Below are 13,464 nucleotides of genomic sequence, written 5' to 3'. Positions count from 1 at the left end.
GGTGACTCTGAACATGGCTTCCAAACTCACTGGGCCTCAGTTTCCATCTTAATATAATGAGGCCACCAATGGTACTTGACTCATGGAGTTGGTATGAAAATATCATTAGCATTATTATTAATATTCCCATAGTAAAAATGTATATATATAGTTGCATTAGCTATGCCATATATTTGGGAGCCAATCTTTCAAATAATTTTGAAGATTCCGTACCATTTATTTTCTAAATTTCAAGGACTTTTTGGGTAGAAAGGAAACTACCACCACTGGTGATTAAAAAAAATAAATAAACGAGGGAAGTCGAGTCATCTTTAAGCAGTATTGTGTCCTTGTCAGGATACCTACCTCTTACATGGGTCCTTTCACTTTTCAAGATGACACATTCCCTCATGTGGGGTTTTATGTCAGGTTACATAATAAGAAAGATTACACATTAGCATTACTTTCTTGTCATATGCATATGATTGATAGAAACAAAAACTCAAATATTGCTTTCTATTCTATGTACATTATTGATCTTTAAGGTGTCCTATAGTTATTTTTTCAAAGTTTCAACTTTTTTTTCCTAGAGCCAGTATTAACGTAAATTTCAGAATCAGTTCACAGCGGCTCTCCCCACAGACCTATCCATTTATGAACACTCTAAGAAAGTCAGTGCGGAATACAAAAGTATAACAAAATGTTATAAAAATATTTTTAAGAAAAATATTTATTGCACATTTCTATCAGGATACCTTGATACATATGAAACATGATCTGATATATTTAAAAATACAGTCTCAAAAAAAATTTTTTAAATAAAAATATAGTCTCCATATAACTTTCCAGAATCCTTTTTTTTTTTTAATAAAGATTTTATTTATCCACAGGAGACACAGAGAGAGAGAGGTGTAGAGACACAGGCAGAGGGAGAGGCAGGCTCCATGCAGAGAGCCCGATGTGGGACTTGATCCCGGGTCTCCAGGATCACACCCTGGGCTGAAGGCAGCACTAAACGGCTGAGCTACCTGGGCTGCCCAACTTTCCAGAATCCTATTGCATTAGTAAGAAACACCTGCATCAAAATAAACCTTTATTTATTTATTTTTATTATATTTGTTTTTTATTTACTCATATTTAAAAACGTATGATGTGGGCATCCCGGGTGTCTCAGCAGTTTAGCTGAGTTTAGTTTTTAGCTGAGTTAGTTTTTAGCTGAGTTAGTTTTTAGTTTTCCCTCTGCCTGTGTCTCCGCCTCTCTCTCTCTCTCTCTCTCTCTCTCTCTCTCTCTCTGTCTCTCATGAATAAAAAAATAAAAAATCTTTTAGAAAAATAAGTTAAATAAAATAAAACCGTATGATGTAAGTTATAGATATGAAATAAAACAATTTATAAATGGTTCTTTTAAGAGCACTGAATTTTCCTTTTCCCAAAACGGTGGGATTCATTTTACCTAGCCATCAGGCACTCTGTCCTCCAGAGGAGATGATTTCCATTCATCACAAGACCTTAACTCAGAATGCGTGCGTGCAGTCCTGTAAAGCACTAGTTCTGAGCTCTCCTAGTAGGTTGTGGGCAGAGCAGTAAATTTGTCAGGCTGATGAGTAGGCCAGCAGTTGAAATAGTGTGCATTCTTTTCCAGTGCTGGCAGCTGCTGTGTTTGCTTTCCGAGCAGTGAACCTGATGGAGGTGACATCACTGGCTGCAGCTGAAGTAAGGATAAGTTTCACTCAGATGGGATGGAAATAGTTCCTGAGAGATTGCCAGGCTCGGGCACTTCAGTCTCAGATGCATAGGATACACATTACTCATAGCCTAATTTTTTAACTCGGGTAAAACTATAAGTTTCAAGCTAAGTAACATCAGGTATTCAGAATTCCTGAATTAGGTGAAGACAATCTTCTTGTGAATGAATCACAAACAAGATTATTATAGGAAACCGTTATAACCATTATGGGAAACAAGATACCCAGTAATTTTAGTAGCAACTACCGGGGCTTTGGTTGGATTTTCTTATTATTGTTCACGTCCACGTATTCTGCTAGAACAAAGAAAAACTGGTTGAGAGAGTTAAAGAACATGCATTCGGATGACAGAGTAAAGATACATGGCTTTTTGGTTATTTTTAATAATGAGTTAATTCTTTAAAACTGGTTTCTTTTCAATAGTATAATTTATACCTGAAACACAGTTCAATTAAATGGTGGCTTACCATATTACTCTATTTCCTATCTCTCATAGAAATTTAAATTTTACCCTTAAAATAGCTGCCTACATTCTTTGTTTAAAGGGAAGAGGATGTTTATGCATCTTGCGATTGAATAAACATTAGTTCCATCTCAAAATGATTTCCTGAAGCCAGATACTCCGCACACTAGAATAACGGGACCAAGATTCATAATGTACGTTTATTTATAGAAGCAAGTTGAAATGTTAGACCTCTTATAAACTCCTGCTACCTTGTATATTTGAAGAAGGCTCAAGGTTATTTTCTACTGCACGTTTGAGCATCTTGCACATGTTGTAACATTAAGATGTTCAGAAAAGAGGAGGGAGGGTGGAGCTTCAGTACAGATTTAGGACACATGTGAAAAACTTAGGGTGTCAATGCCAGAATTACATTGCAGTGTGTTTCTGTTGTGACTTCCCTTTGCCAGTTAGAATACTGATATTAATGATTCTTTTTGTTTTTTTCGTTTCAGGCCGTTCTTGCTGACCTTTCTACTTTAAAAGTTATGCCTCTTCTTCAAATTTTTCTGTTCGCTACTGTCACCTGATCTCCTTCAAGGTCACTGACAACACATCTAGTTTTTCATTAAAAAATAATCATGAACTATGCAAACTCTGCATAAAACCAAAATTAAACTTTGCATATAAGCCAATAAAGATCATGTTCCCTCTTCAGTTAAACATAAGTAGTTTTTCACTTTTTGAAACAATAACTCCGCACACCAAATATTGCACTGCATGCTGCTGATTTTCAAGAGAGAAGCAATAGACGTAATTCCTGCTAAATTGAGCATAGTATCTCTATACTCCTGACTTGTAAAAGGCATGTAACCATATATGCAATAAGAACGAAAGATACTGTAATAAACTTGAAGAGGTAATGTAGCCTCTGGGACAATTTTCTTATGTCAGTTTGTAAATTTATCTCTAGATAATGTATCATTTTGTCTTGTAAATTGCTCTTCACTCAGAGCCAGGGGTGGAGTAGAATGTGGTAAGATTTGAAAAAGGTAATGGAAGTCAAGCGTACTTTGGTCTTCTTGATGACTTTTCTCTCATCCGAGATCTTCTAGATCCCTTTCCATTTTACTTCCCCCTGAAAGGTCTCAGTGGGGCAGACCAAATACAGGTGTCTCCACCTGACAGTATCTTCTTCATCACTTTCCGAAAAAAGAACATCACGGAGTGATGCCATCAAACTCAACCTTCCGCCTCTTGCTTAAGAAGACTTGACACTGCCGAGGCCTGTTGCGAGTCTGTTACTTTGGAAGCATGCAAAGAGGACACCCAAGGATTCAATGAAGGGAATGAAAAATCAAAAGCTTATCCGCTTTTGCCGAATCTTGGTTTAACAAGATTTACTTCCAGGGCAGAGCAGCTGAGAAACCAGAAGTAGGTACCATATACATTCATTTTAGAACTGAAGACATTATGTGATGCCTCAGTCTCATTTGGGTCTTTATTGTAAGTGAAGGGTTTTATTTTATATCTCTTCCTAAAGACCTACCATTTCTGTAATTCGGAATAATATAATGTGAAAAAAAGTCCAAATTCAAGATACTGATCATTTCAACACAACTTTGAATCAAGAGATTGATACTCTTACTGAATGCCTGGAATTGTATTAAGTTTTGTCCAAATGTGTTTCCTGAATTTTTTATTTAAAGACTATATATAAATTAGGAAATGTCTGAGGTTTAACACAAGACTGCAAGTGTGATGAAATTTGACAGAATTAGTTCTTAATTTGCTAATCTTTATTATATGCTTTATTCATCAGGTACTTATTGAACACAAAATAATCATTTATTATTCAGTAATTGATTCTTAAGAAACCCCATTTCATTGCTTTTGAAAGTGATTCAGTTATGACCACATGCTTTGCCATTGGGTGTGTGCAAATGCACATTCATCACAAAGATAAGCACTACTATCTCCCGTTCTTCCCTGTTAGAGTTTTAAATGATTAAAGTCAACTGTGTACAGATACGCCCATTGTTGGCTTCCTTAAGAGAATACTCATCAGCCTTTTTAAAAGGCGATGTAGTGATCTAGTAGGAAAACTCTAGACTGAGAGTTCTTGTCCTAGCTGTGACTCCCTAGATGATTTAATCTCTCTTATCTGTAATTGAGGGGGTGGAGGGTGTGAGGACAGGCAATGGGAAATTATTGTATTTGTTTTTGTTTACCTTACCAGGTTGAATAAGACTAAATGAGAAAATATATTTGAAAGTGATTTAACTGCAAAGCACCAAGCAAATGTAAGATGTTGTTGGTAATTAATTTTAAATACGACATTTTAAGGCCAAGCGCTAGAAGATATATATGAAGAATGCCTAACTTCATTAGCATCTGTCCGACTTATTTGATAATTTGAGACAGTGACTATAAAAAAATGAAACATGGAACATGGCATAGCGGATCCTTTCATGAAACAGGTGGCTTCAGCCAGCAGTGCTGAATCTGAACCCCAAAGCCACTCCACAATGCTGCTGTCACAAACCCCTCCGGGCCATGTGCTGCTCTTAGCTGCTTGTTAAAATACTGCATCAAGGGCAGTCAGGCTGTCTTCCCTACATTGCCTCTTACTGCACTCCTCACACTGCCCCTCCCTGGCTTCCTCCCTCCTGTGGCCTCCTGTGCCGCCTCCTACCAACGCCTGAACCACATCCCCCATATGCCCTGCTAGTGGTCACAAGGACCTGAGTGTTACCTATAATCTTTCTGTCTGCAACTTATGGCGAAATAAGCTACAGGCAAATTGTATTCGGCTTTTCTGGATTTCAGTTCACCCACTAATGTAACATGTGTGACTTTATATGATGGAAGAGTTTATTGAACAGTCTTTCTGACAGCGTTTTGGTAATGCAGCTTTCTGGCTAATTGAAATTCCCAGCACCCCGGCTAACTGCATAGCACCCCCTTACACTCAGAAGGTACTCCCTTTTCCTATTCCATAGACAAGATAAAGAACATTAAGATTGAACCCCCTCAGCCTTCTGCTTTAAAACTTAGCTTTATCCCCCCCTCCCCCATACTTATCTCCTTCCTCCTTCTCAGAAACTGTCTAACCTATTCCCGTAGCTCTCTAAATACAGGCTCGGTTTTGTCACTTCCATGCTTAAAAATTAAACAATACCTAATTGCTTGAAGGATAAAAGTCCGGGCTCTATAGCATAGCATGGTGGGAAAAATTCTCCACAGCTTGGTCTTTCCATTTCTAGGCCCCACTCTGACCCATTATCCTGTACCTCAGTTTCACCAGGTTACTTGCTCATCTTCAACCAGCTATGGCCATGCACTTGGTCTCTGCCAGAAGCACCTCCATATTTCAAGGCCCAACTAAAAAAAATCTCTACTGTGAAGACACCCTGGCATCTGTAAATTGGAATTAATTACGCCCTTCCTTTGTTCTCATAAAACTGCTGATCCACTAATATATGGGTGCTTAGAGTTTTGAGTGACCGTGTTTTGTATATATGTTGATTTTTAAATCTTTATTCCAAAGTCAGTTTTCATTGACTGGTCCTAAGTATGGAGGATGAAAGAATTTGTCCATTTGTGTTTTTGTCGTCTGACTTGTTCTAAAAATTGTTGGGATCTGTTTTCTTAAAACGTAATTCCTCCTAAGTATCTACTAGTATCCCTTCTTCCACAAAGGCTCTCATTTTTATTTGGAGATGCCCCCACCTCCACCCCAGCCCGCTATGTTCCAGATGAGGCTGACTCCACCCCAGGACCTCTGGATCCTGGTCAAGCCAGTCATTATGCACCATCTCTCTTGGCCACAGGGATTGCTTCAGAGATCTAAGACCAATGAGGACGAATGAAAATTCATTACAAGACTTTAGTTTAATCTTTCAGGAAACCGGAAAAAGAGGATATAGGCTCAGGAGCTGTAGTCTAGAAATGAAAAGTGTGAAAAGCTGCTCTGTCGATCTTGTTGATCCCCCGAGTCACATTCTACCAATCTGTCCCTGGACAGCATTGTTACATGAGCCAAAACATTCTCTCAGAAAGGATCCTCAGTGAAGATATAGTTATCTTACCTTGTAGGTCATCTACTACTACATGGGTATCCTTGGTACAGGACTCCTGTCTACACACAGCTTAAACTGGAGGAATCTTTTTGTCTTCAACTTTTTTTAAGATGCACCATGACCTTACAAGGACAAATTCTTTGTTCCAGACCTAAGCACCTGAAGTACCTTAAACACATAGTATGTCTCTCAACTTTGGCCCCTTGCCCATACAGCACCCTCTGCTTAGAATGCCTTCTCTTCCATCTTTATCAAACTCTTTCTTGTACCTCAAAACCCAACTCAGGTGTTGCATCATCAGGGAAGACTGCTTTCTTATGAATTCTCATACTCTAAGTATACATAAGCTATATCATAATCACATACATATTAGCTTGTCTTTCTTGCACTGTAACTCCTTAAGCGCCAAAATGGTTTCTTTTTCAGCTTTATATCTCTAGAACCTGGCAATGTGCTTGCCCCATAGCAGGCCTTAATAAATGTTTATTGAATGAACAGAAGAAATCATCTAACCTAATTCACTCATTTTACTGATAAGGAAACTTGCTCAGTACACAGTAATAACTTAACTTGTTCAGTGTCACATGACTATTTTACCCACTAAATTGCTTTGTGGAGTTGCCTCCGTAATTGAGACTATCTTCCCTTCCAAAACGGAAGAATATTCTTGAGTTAAAAAAAAAAAATACACTTCATAAACAACTTTATAAACACTTCACCTCACTCAGCTTTTTTCATTTAAATCTACTTTATTAAGGTATAATATATGTACAGTAAAATGTATGCATTTCATAGGGTTTCACAAGTGTATATCCCCACATCACCATCACCACACAGTCATTTGTAGTATGCAACATTTCTACATCTGTAACAATTCTCTTTAAGCCTCTCTCCATATGATCTCCCATATACACCTTCACTTCAAACAACCCCTCATCTGCTCTGTCCCTAAAGTTTACATTGATCTTTCTAGAGTTTCATGTAAATGGAATCTTATATATGTACTCTTTGGGTCTGGTTTCTTTTGCTCAGCATAATGTTTGAGATTCATCCATGTTGTGTGATTAGTTGTCCATTCCTTTTTATTACTGAGCAGTATTTCATTGTATGACTGTTTCATGCAGTTTGTTTATCCATCATTGTTAATGGTCATCCATGTTCTTATACTTCGATGAATTATGGATACAGCCACTATAAACATTTGTATGCAAGCCTTTATGTGGATCTTCCCATAGATCTTCCTTTCTTTTGAGTAAATACTTAGGAGTACAATTGCTGAATCATACATGAGCATAAATTTAACTTTCCAAGGAACCTCTCAACTCTTCTGAAGTGGTTCTACCATTTTACATTCCTACTAGCAGTGTGTAAGAGTTCTAATTGCTCCAAATCCTCACCAACACTTGGTATTATCATGTTGATCATTCTAATAAGTGGTTTTAACTTGCATTTCCCTAATTACTAATGATGTTGAGCATCTTTTCATGCTTTTTCGCCATTTATACATATTCTTTTGGAAAGTGTTCAAATATTTTGCCCATTTTTAATTATCTTAAGTTGTAAGAATTTCTTATTCTGAATACAATTATGGCTTGTAAAGTTTTTTCCCATGCTGTGGCTTACCTCTTAATTTTCTTGGCTATCTTTTAAAAAGCAGAAGTTTTAATTTTATTGAATCAATTTATCATTTTTCTTTTATAGCTCCTGTTTTTTGTGTCCTATCTAAGAAATCTTTCCATAACTTAAGATCACAAAGACTTTTTTTTCTATGTTTCTTTCTAGAAACTTTATAGATTTAGCTCTTACATTGAGGCCTGTAATACTTTTTTTAAAGTTAATTTGTGTATGATACAAGAGTTAAGGATTGAGGGTCATGTTTTTGCATATGGATATGCAATTGTCCCAGCACTGTTGGCTCAAAAAAACTATCGCTTTTATGTCAACACCTCTGTATAAAGTCTATGGATCATATATATCTTTAGGCTTATTTCTGGATTCTCTTCTGTTCCTTGGGTTTATGTCTGTCCTTCTCCAATACCACACTGTGTTGATTTTGAAGCTCTAGAGAAAATCTTGAAATCAGGTAGTTTAAGTTGTCCGGTTTCTTTTCCTGTGTTAAAATTGTTTTGGCTACTCTAAGTTCTTTGCATTTCTAAATAACATTTAGAATTAGCTTTTCCACTTGTACCAAAATTGTTTTAAAAGGTGCTGGGATTTTTATTGAGAGACTATTGATACCTTAACAATATTGAGCCTACCAATCCATGAAAATGAGATACCTCTCCATTTAGTTATGTCTTCTTTAATTCCATTCCGTAATATTTTGTAGTCCTCGGTGTGGAGTTCTTGTACATATTTTGTTAAAATATCCCTAATTCTTTTGCATTTTTATGCTATTGTAAATGGTATTTTTAATTTCACTTTCCAGTGGTTTGTTAATACAGAGAAACAAAATTGATTTTTTAATAATGCCCTTGTATCCTGAGACCTTGCTAAACTTGCCATTCCTAATATCCCTTTTTGTAGCCTCCCTAAGATTTTCTACATATACAATATGTCATCTATAAATAAAGACAGTTTTACTTTTTTTTCCAATCTATACACTTTTTTTTATTCACTGACTAGAACGTGCAATAGAATACACAAGTGTTGTAGCTCACCTAACTTTAAATTAAATGTACTTCTTTCTTGAATAAGTCCCAATAAATATTTTCAGTATATACCAGTGTAATAGTTTGGTCAATTTAGGAATAAAACAGTGGGAGGAAATGAAACAGATTCTGAGGTGGGGAGACATATTGATACACAGTGAAGATAAATCTGGTCGGTTTTATGTTGCTGATCAACCAAATGGCTTCTTCAGATTATTCTTTCTACTTAAGGAATTGACCTCAGGTATTATCAGTGTCTTTCTTATGTTAATTAGGCGATTGTTTTTGTATTACTTCTTCAATTATTATTTATTCTTAAAACTTTGTTCTTAGATAATATATATATATTTATACATATATATATATTTATTCAACAATCATTAAATGCTACTCAGATCAAGGTATTCTGCTGAGCATTCGGTGTTTATTTGTATGTTTGCTTTTTCAGTAACAAATGTGGTAAGAGACAGAACTTCTTATTTAAATAGAATACTAGCACCTCTTTTTGTAAGCACTGGTGCCATCCCCCCTGTGATAGGAAGAATAATGATCCAAAAAAAAAGGTCAGAATCCCAGTGGTGAATATGTGACATGACAAAAGGCACTTGCACTTTGCTTCTGTGATTAAGTTAGATTTTCAGATGGGGAGATTATTTTGGATTGTCAAGTGGGTCTAGAGTAATGACAAGGGTCCTTACAGGGGAAAGAGAGAGGCAGGCAGGAGTGTCAGAGTCTGGGAAGGACTGGAAGATGTGCTATTGGCTTTGAAAATGGAGGAAGGAATGCAGGTTGTTCTAGTAGCTGGAGAAGGCAAGGTAACAACAGATTCTCACCTATGGCCTTTAGGAGGAACCCAGCCCTGCTGATCCTTGATTTTAGGACTTCTGACCTCCAGAACTGTAAGATAATGATTTTGTGTTGTTTGAAGCAACTACGTGTGTGGTGATTTGTTGCAGCAACAGGAAATCAATACACCTCCTCTCAGATAAATTAGATTTCCTGCATCAACTGTGACATATGACAGTAAGTTCACATTGCTTCAGTTCTCTTATCTATAAAATAGATGATTCTATTTGCCCGTTGTCTCTCATGTGTCTTTTATAATGATCAAATAAGATAAAACGTATAAATGCATTTTGAAGACTACCTTCTGCTCCAGTCCTAACGGAAAAGACCCCACAAAGGTGGGCTCTTATCAGACAAGCATAACAGAGGAAGAGAGGTGTTGAGTAAAGTGTATTGCCAAGTCCTAACATTTCTTTCCATGTGGACATTGTTCACTGATGTAGTGTTCCTCACTCCCTCCTCCCATGGAGGGGAGTAAATTCTATTATTGATGAGGTTGGGATCAGTGAGTAGGCATATAAAGCCAATCCTTTTCTCTCATATTCTCTTGGGATCCAACAACCCAAGGCAAGCGTATGTTCTGTACTGCTCCTCTACACCCTGGCTTTAGAAAGTCTGGATGCCAACAGTATGGAGGGGGAGAGTGGGTGGAGGGGGTGGCGACAGTTGTTCAGTGCATCACTGAGTGCTTAAGTTTTGAAAAACCTGTCCTTGCTGCAACACTAAGTCACACTCCCTGAGATTAACTTTATGAGCAAGAAAGATGATATATCATCGTAATAAGCTTTCTTTTGCTAGGTTTTAATTTTATCTCCCAGATACTCAGAACTCAGGCAGGAAGACAGGTGCTATTTATTGGACCTCCAAATCAATATTCACCTGGGTGAGAAAGTTAAGGGTTGCAAGGAAGAAATTATAATGATGGGTCATGGAATATAAGCTAGAAAAGAAGAGAATGAAGGATAAATAGGGGGTGATGATAGAAATAGATAAAGAGGAGTGGGAGAATTAAAGGTAAAAGCAAAGATAAGCATTTTTGAAGGAAAGGTACTTCACCAAGTAACTTGGAAGGATAGTGTTTGTAACCAGAATGAGACATTTGCATTTGAAATTTTGAACTTGGTGCCATTTTTGTTGATGCCAAGAACTAAGGCATGGTGGATAGTGGAGGTAGAGTAGAGGAAAACATCACTGAAAATATGAGGAATCAAGAAACCAAGAGTCCATGGTGTTGGATGAATCATCAGTATAAATATTGAAGTCACCAAGGATGACAGAAGTAGAGAAGAAGAAGAAGAAAACAGACTTGCAAGTTAGTTTTACTGAGAATCAGAAGGAAAGACTCTGAAGCTACTAGTTAGTAACTGTAGCTTGGAGGAGGAAGAGTGGTGTGACCAGATGGTGTGAGCCTCAAAGGAGCAGAAGGAGTTTGCAAGAGGGAAGGGGGAGTAAAACTCAAATTGGCATTGCCAAGTAAGGCTGGTGCTGAATCACTTTAAATGTAAGAGAAAAGAAGGAATCCATTTGAGAGCACTGCAAAGAAACCATGTCCCCAGGAAACAGCCTGCTTCTAGGTAAGCAAAGATATGATTAGAACTTTCAGAGAGAAGGTTGGAAAATAGTTTATTGATCTCAAATTGGGGTTTGGGAACTCCAAGAGACAAAAGGAAATGCTCTACTAGGGAGGAGAATAGAAAGTGGAATGGGAATTAGGTCCAATTAAAGAAAGGAAGTTTAGATAACTGATGACTGTGAAGCCTGAAATTCCGAAGGGCTGGTCCTCTCAGAAGTGACTGAGCGATCAGTTCTACTGCTGTGGTCCAGACCAATTCCCCATAGCGGGGCAGCTGCTCCCTCAGGCAGCCTGAGGTTGGCACCATCTAATTACAATTAGCTGCCTTTTCAGACAGCAATTGTGGTTGTCTCTCATAGAGCACTGCACTCGTTTGGTGACTTAGCCTTTTTTTCCCCACCCAGTGAATTTGGTTCTCCTCTCCCTCTTTTGGCTTTTGCTTATTCATTGTTTCAACTTACTCATGGCTTAAGGAGAGACTATTTTCACTGCTTAAACAAAAGGATCCCTCCTTTGTAAATGGAATCACTGCAAAGTGTTCATGAAATACAGAAAGCTACAAATTATCTCTCATACACAACTTAATTTGCTCCAATAACACATACAGTAATGGACTGACACAGAGACAGAATGAATGAATGAATGAATGAATGAATGAATGAATGAAAGGATTAGAATGTCAATGGTAAAACTATGGAGAAATAGGCAGGTTTTTCTCTTTTTCTCTGTCACCTTTCAAAGGACCATGGGCCTTGCCTTCAAAAAAGGGCATACAATTTTTTGTGTTGCATGACCTCCCCTAGTTTAGAAGGAAAGTGACTGAATAATTTCATGTATGAGAACCTAAAGCAAATAAAATGACTTGGAACATGTATGGAAACAAAGATTTGGATCACTGGACAGGCTGATAGAACCCCAACTCTGTCAGAGGGCTGATACTGCCAAGCTGGTGGCAAAGTACAGAAATATAAGGGAGCAGTGAGTGTATAAGGAACAGGAACTCCCCTGTCAGAAGGCCAACCCCAGACTTCAGCCCTGGGATAAGGTCAGTAGCCTCATCTGGTGAGTAGGAAGGACACCAGACACAAAGTCCACGTGAGGGAGGTGGTTGAAAGAGATGGGGAGCCTTCCTATACCTGTGCTTTATCAGAACCATGCATCTTACTAAGTCCTGTGCTAGAAACAGAGGGAATAGTCACCACTGTTGAACGCAAATATTTTCACAATATCCCATATTTTGTTTATATTCTATTAGGCATAGACTTAAAACCCAGTTCCAAAATTTGCTAGCTGTGCAACCTTGGTAAAATTACCTAACCTTTATAAGCCTTAGTTTATTCATCTATAAAATGCTAAGCAGTACCAAATAGGGCATATAGTATAAATTTCCCACTAAGCACTGTTTTAGCTGCATTTCAAGAATTTCCAGATACTGTGTTTTCATTTAGTTTGAATACCGTCTGATTTCCCTTTCTGATTTATTCTTTGATTCATGGGTTATTTCACAGTAGGTTAGTTTCCAAATAGTTCAAGTTTTTGCTAGATATCTTTGCTATTGATTTCTATTATAATTCCACTGTCATCAGAGAATGTACTTTATATAGCTGGAGTCCTTTTAAATCTGTGGAGACTTGTTAGTCAGCCCAAGATATATTCTGTATTCATATGAATTCTGTGTGCACTTGAAATGAATGTGTATTTTCTTGTCGTTGGAGAAAGTGAAAGACACATCATAAATTTGGTTAAAACCAATGATAAAGAGAACATCTTAAAAGTAGCCCAAGAACCCCCATTCTGTGCAGAACAGCAAGGTTAATTAAGGATGGCAGCATATTTCTGTCAGAAACATGCAAAATAGAAGACATTGAACCAACATCTTTAATGCACTGCAAAAAAACATATTGTCAATCTAGAATTCTTTACCTAGTGAAAATATCTCTCAAAAAATGAATGGGAAATAGACTCTTTCTTCACACATTGGAAAGATGAAAGTGCTCATTACCAAGCAGACATCCCTTAAGAGAAGTGGTAAAAGAAGTCTTCAAGCAGAAGAAAAATGGCATCTGGAGGAAATCTGGATCTACACCAAGGAATGAAGAGCATTGGAAATAATAATTATGTGAATAAATATGAAAACTTTTTTTTC

General features: G+C 37.3%; 1 protein-coding gene across 1 annotated transcript in view; it reads left to right on the top strand.

Annotated features, from left to right (window-relative positions):
• The window catches only part of TBC1D19 (TBC1 domain family member 19), a 119,223-nt gene extending 110,385 nt beyond the window's left edge, over window positions 1–8,838 (top strand). The window contains exons 20-21 of the mRNA XM_038533709.1: window positions 1,622–1,692; window positions 2,682–8,838. Coding sequence (XP_038389637.1) covers window positions 1,622–1,692; window positions 2,682–2,756 — 146 coding nt within the window. The 3' untranslated portion in view covers window positions 2,757–8,838. The remainder of the gene's footprint in view (window positions 1–1,621; window positions 1,693–2,681) is intronic.
• The last annotated feature ends 4,626 nt before the right edge of the window (window positions 8,839–13,464 follow it).

This window comes from Canis lupus, chromosome 3, assembly GCF_011100685.1.
Source record: "Canis lupus familiaris isolate Mischka breed German Shepherd chromosome 3, alternate assembly UU_Cfam_GSD_1.0, whole genome shotgun sequence".
NCBI classification, from domain to species: domain Eukaryota; kingdom Metazoa; phylum Chordata; class Mammalia; order Carnivora; family Canidae; genus Canis; species Canis lupus.
The sequence above is the reverse complement of the archived record's forward strand: the minus strand, read 5'-3'. Positions and strand labels throughout refer to the sequence as shown.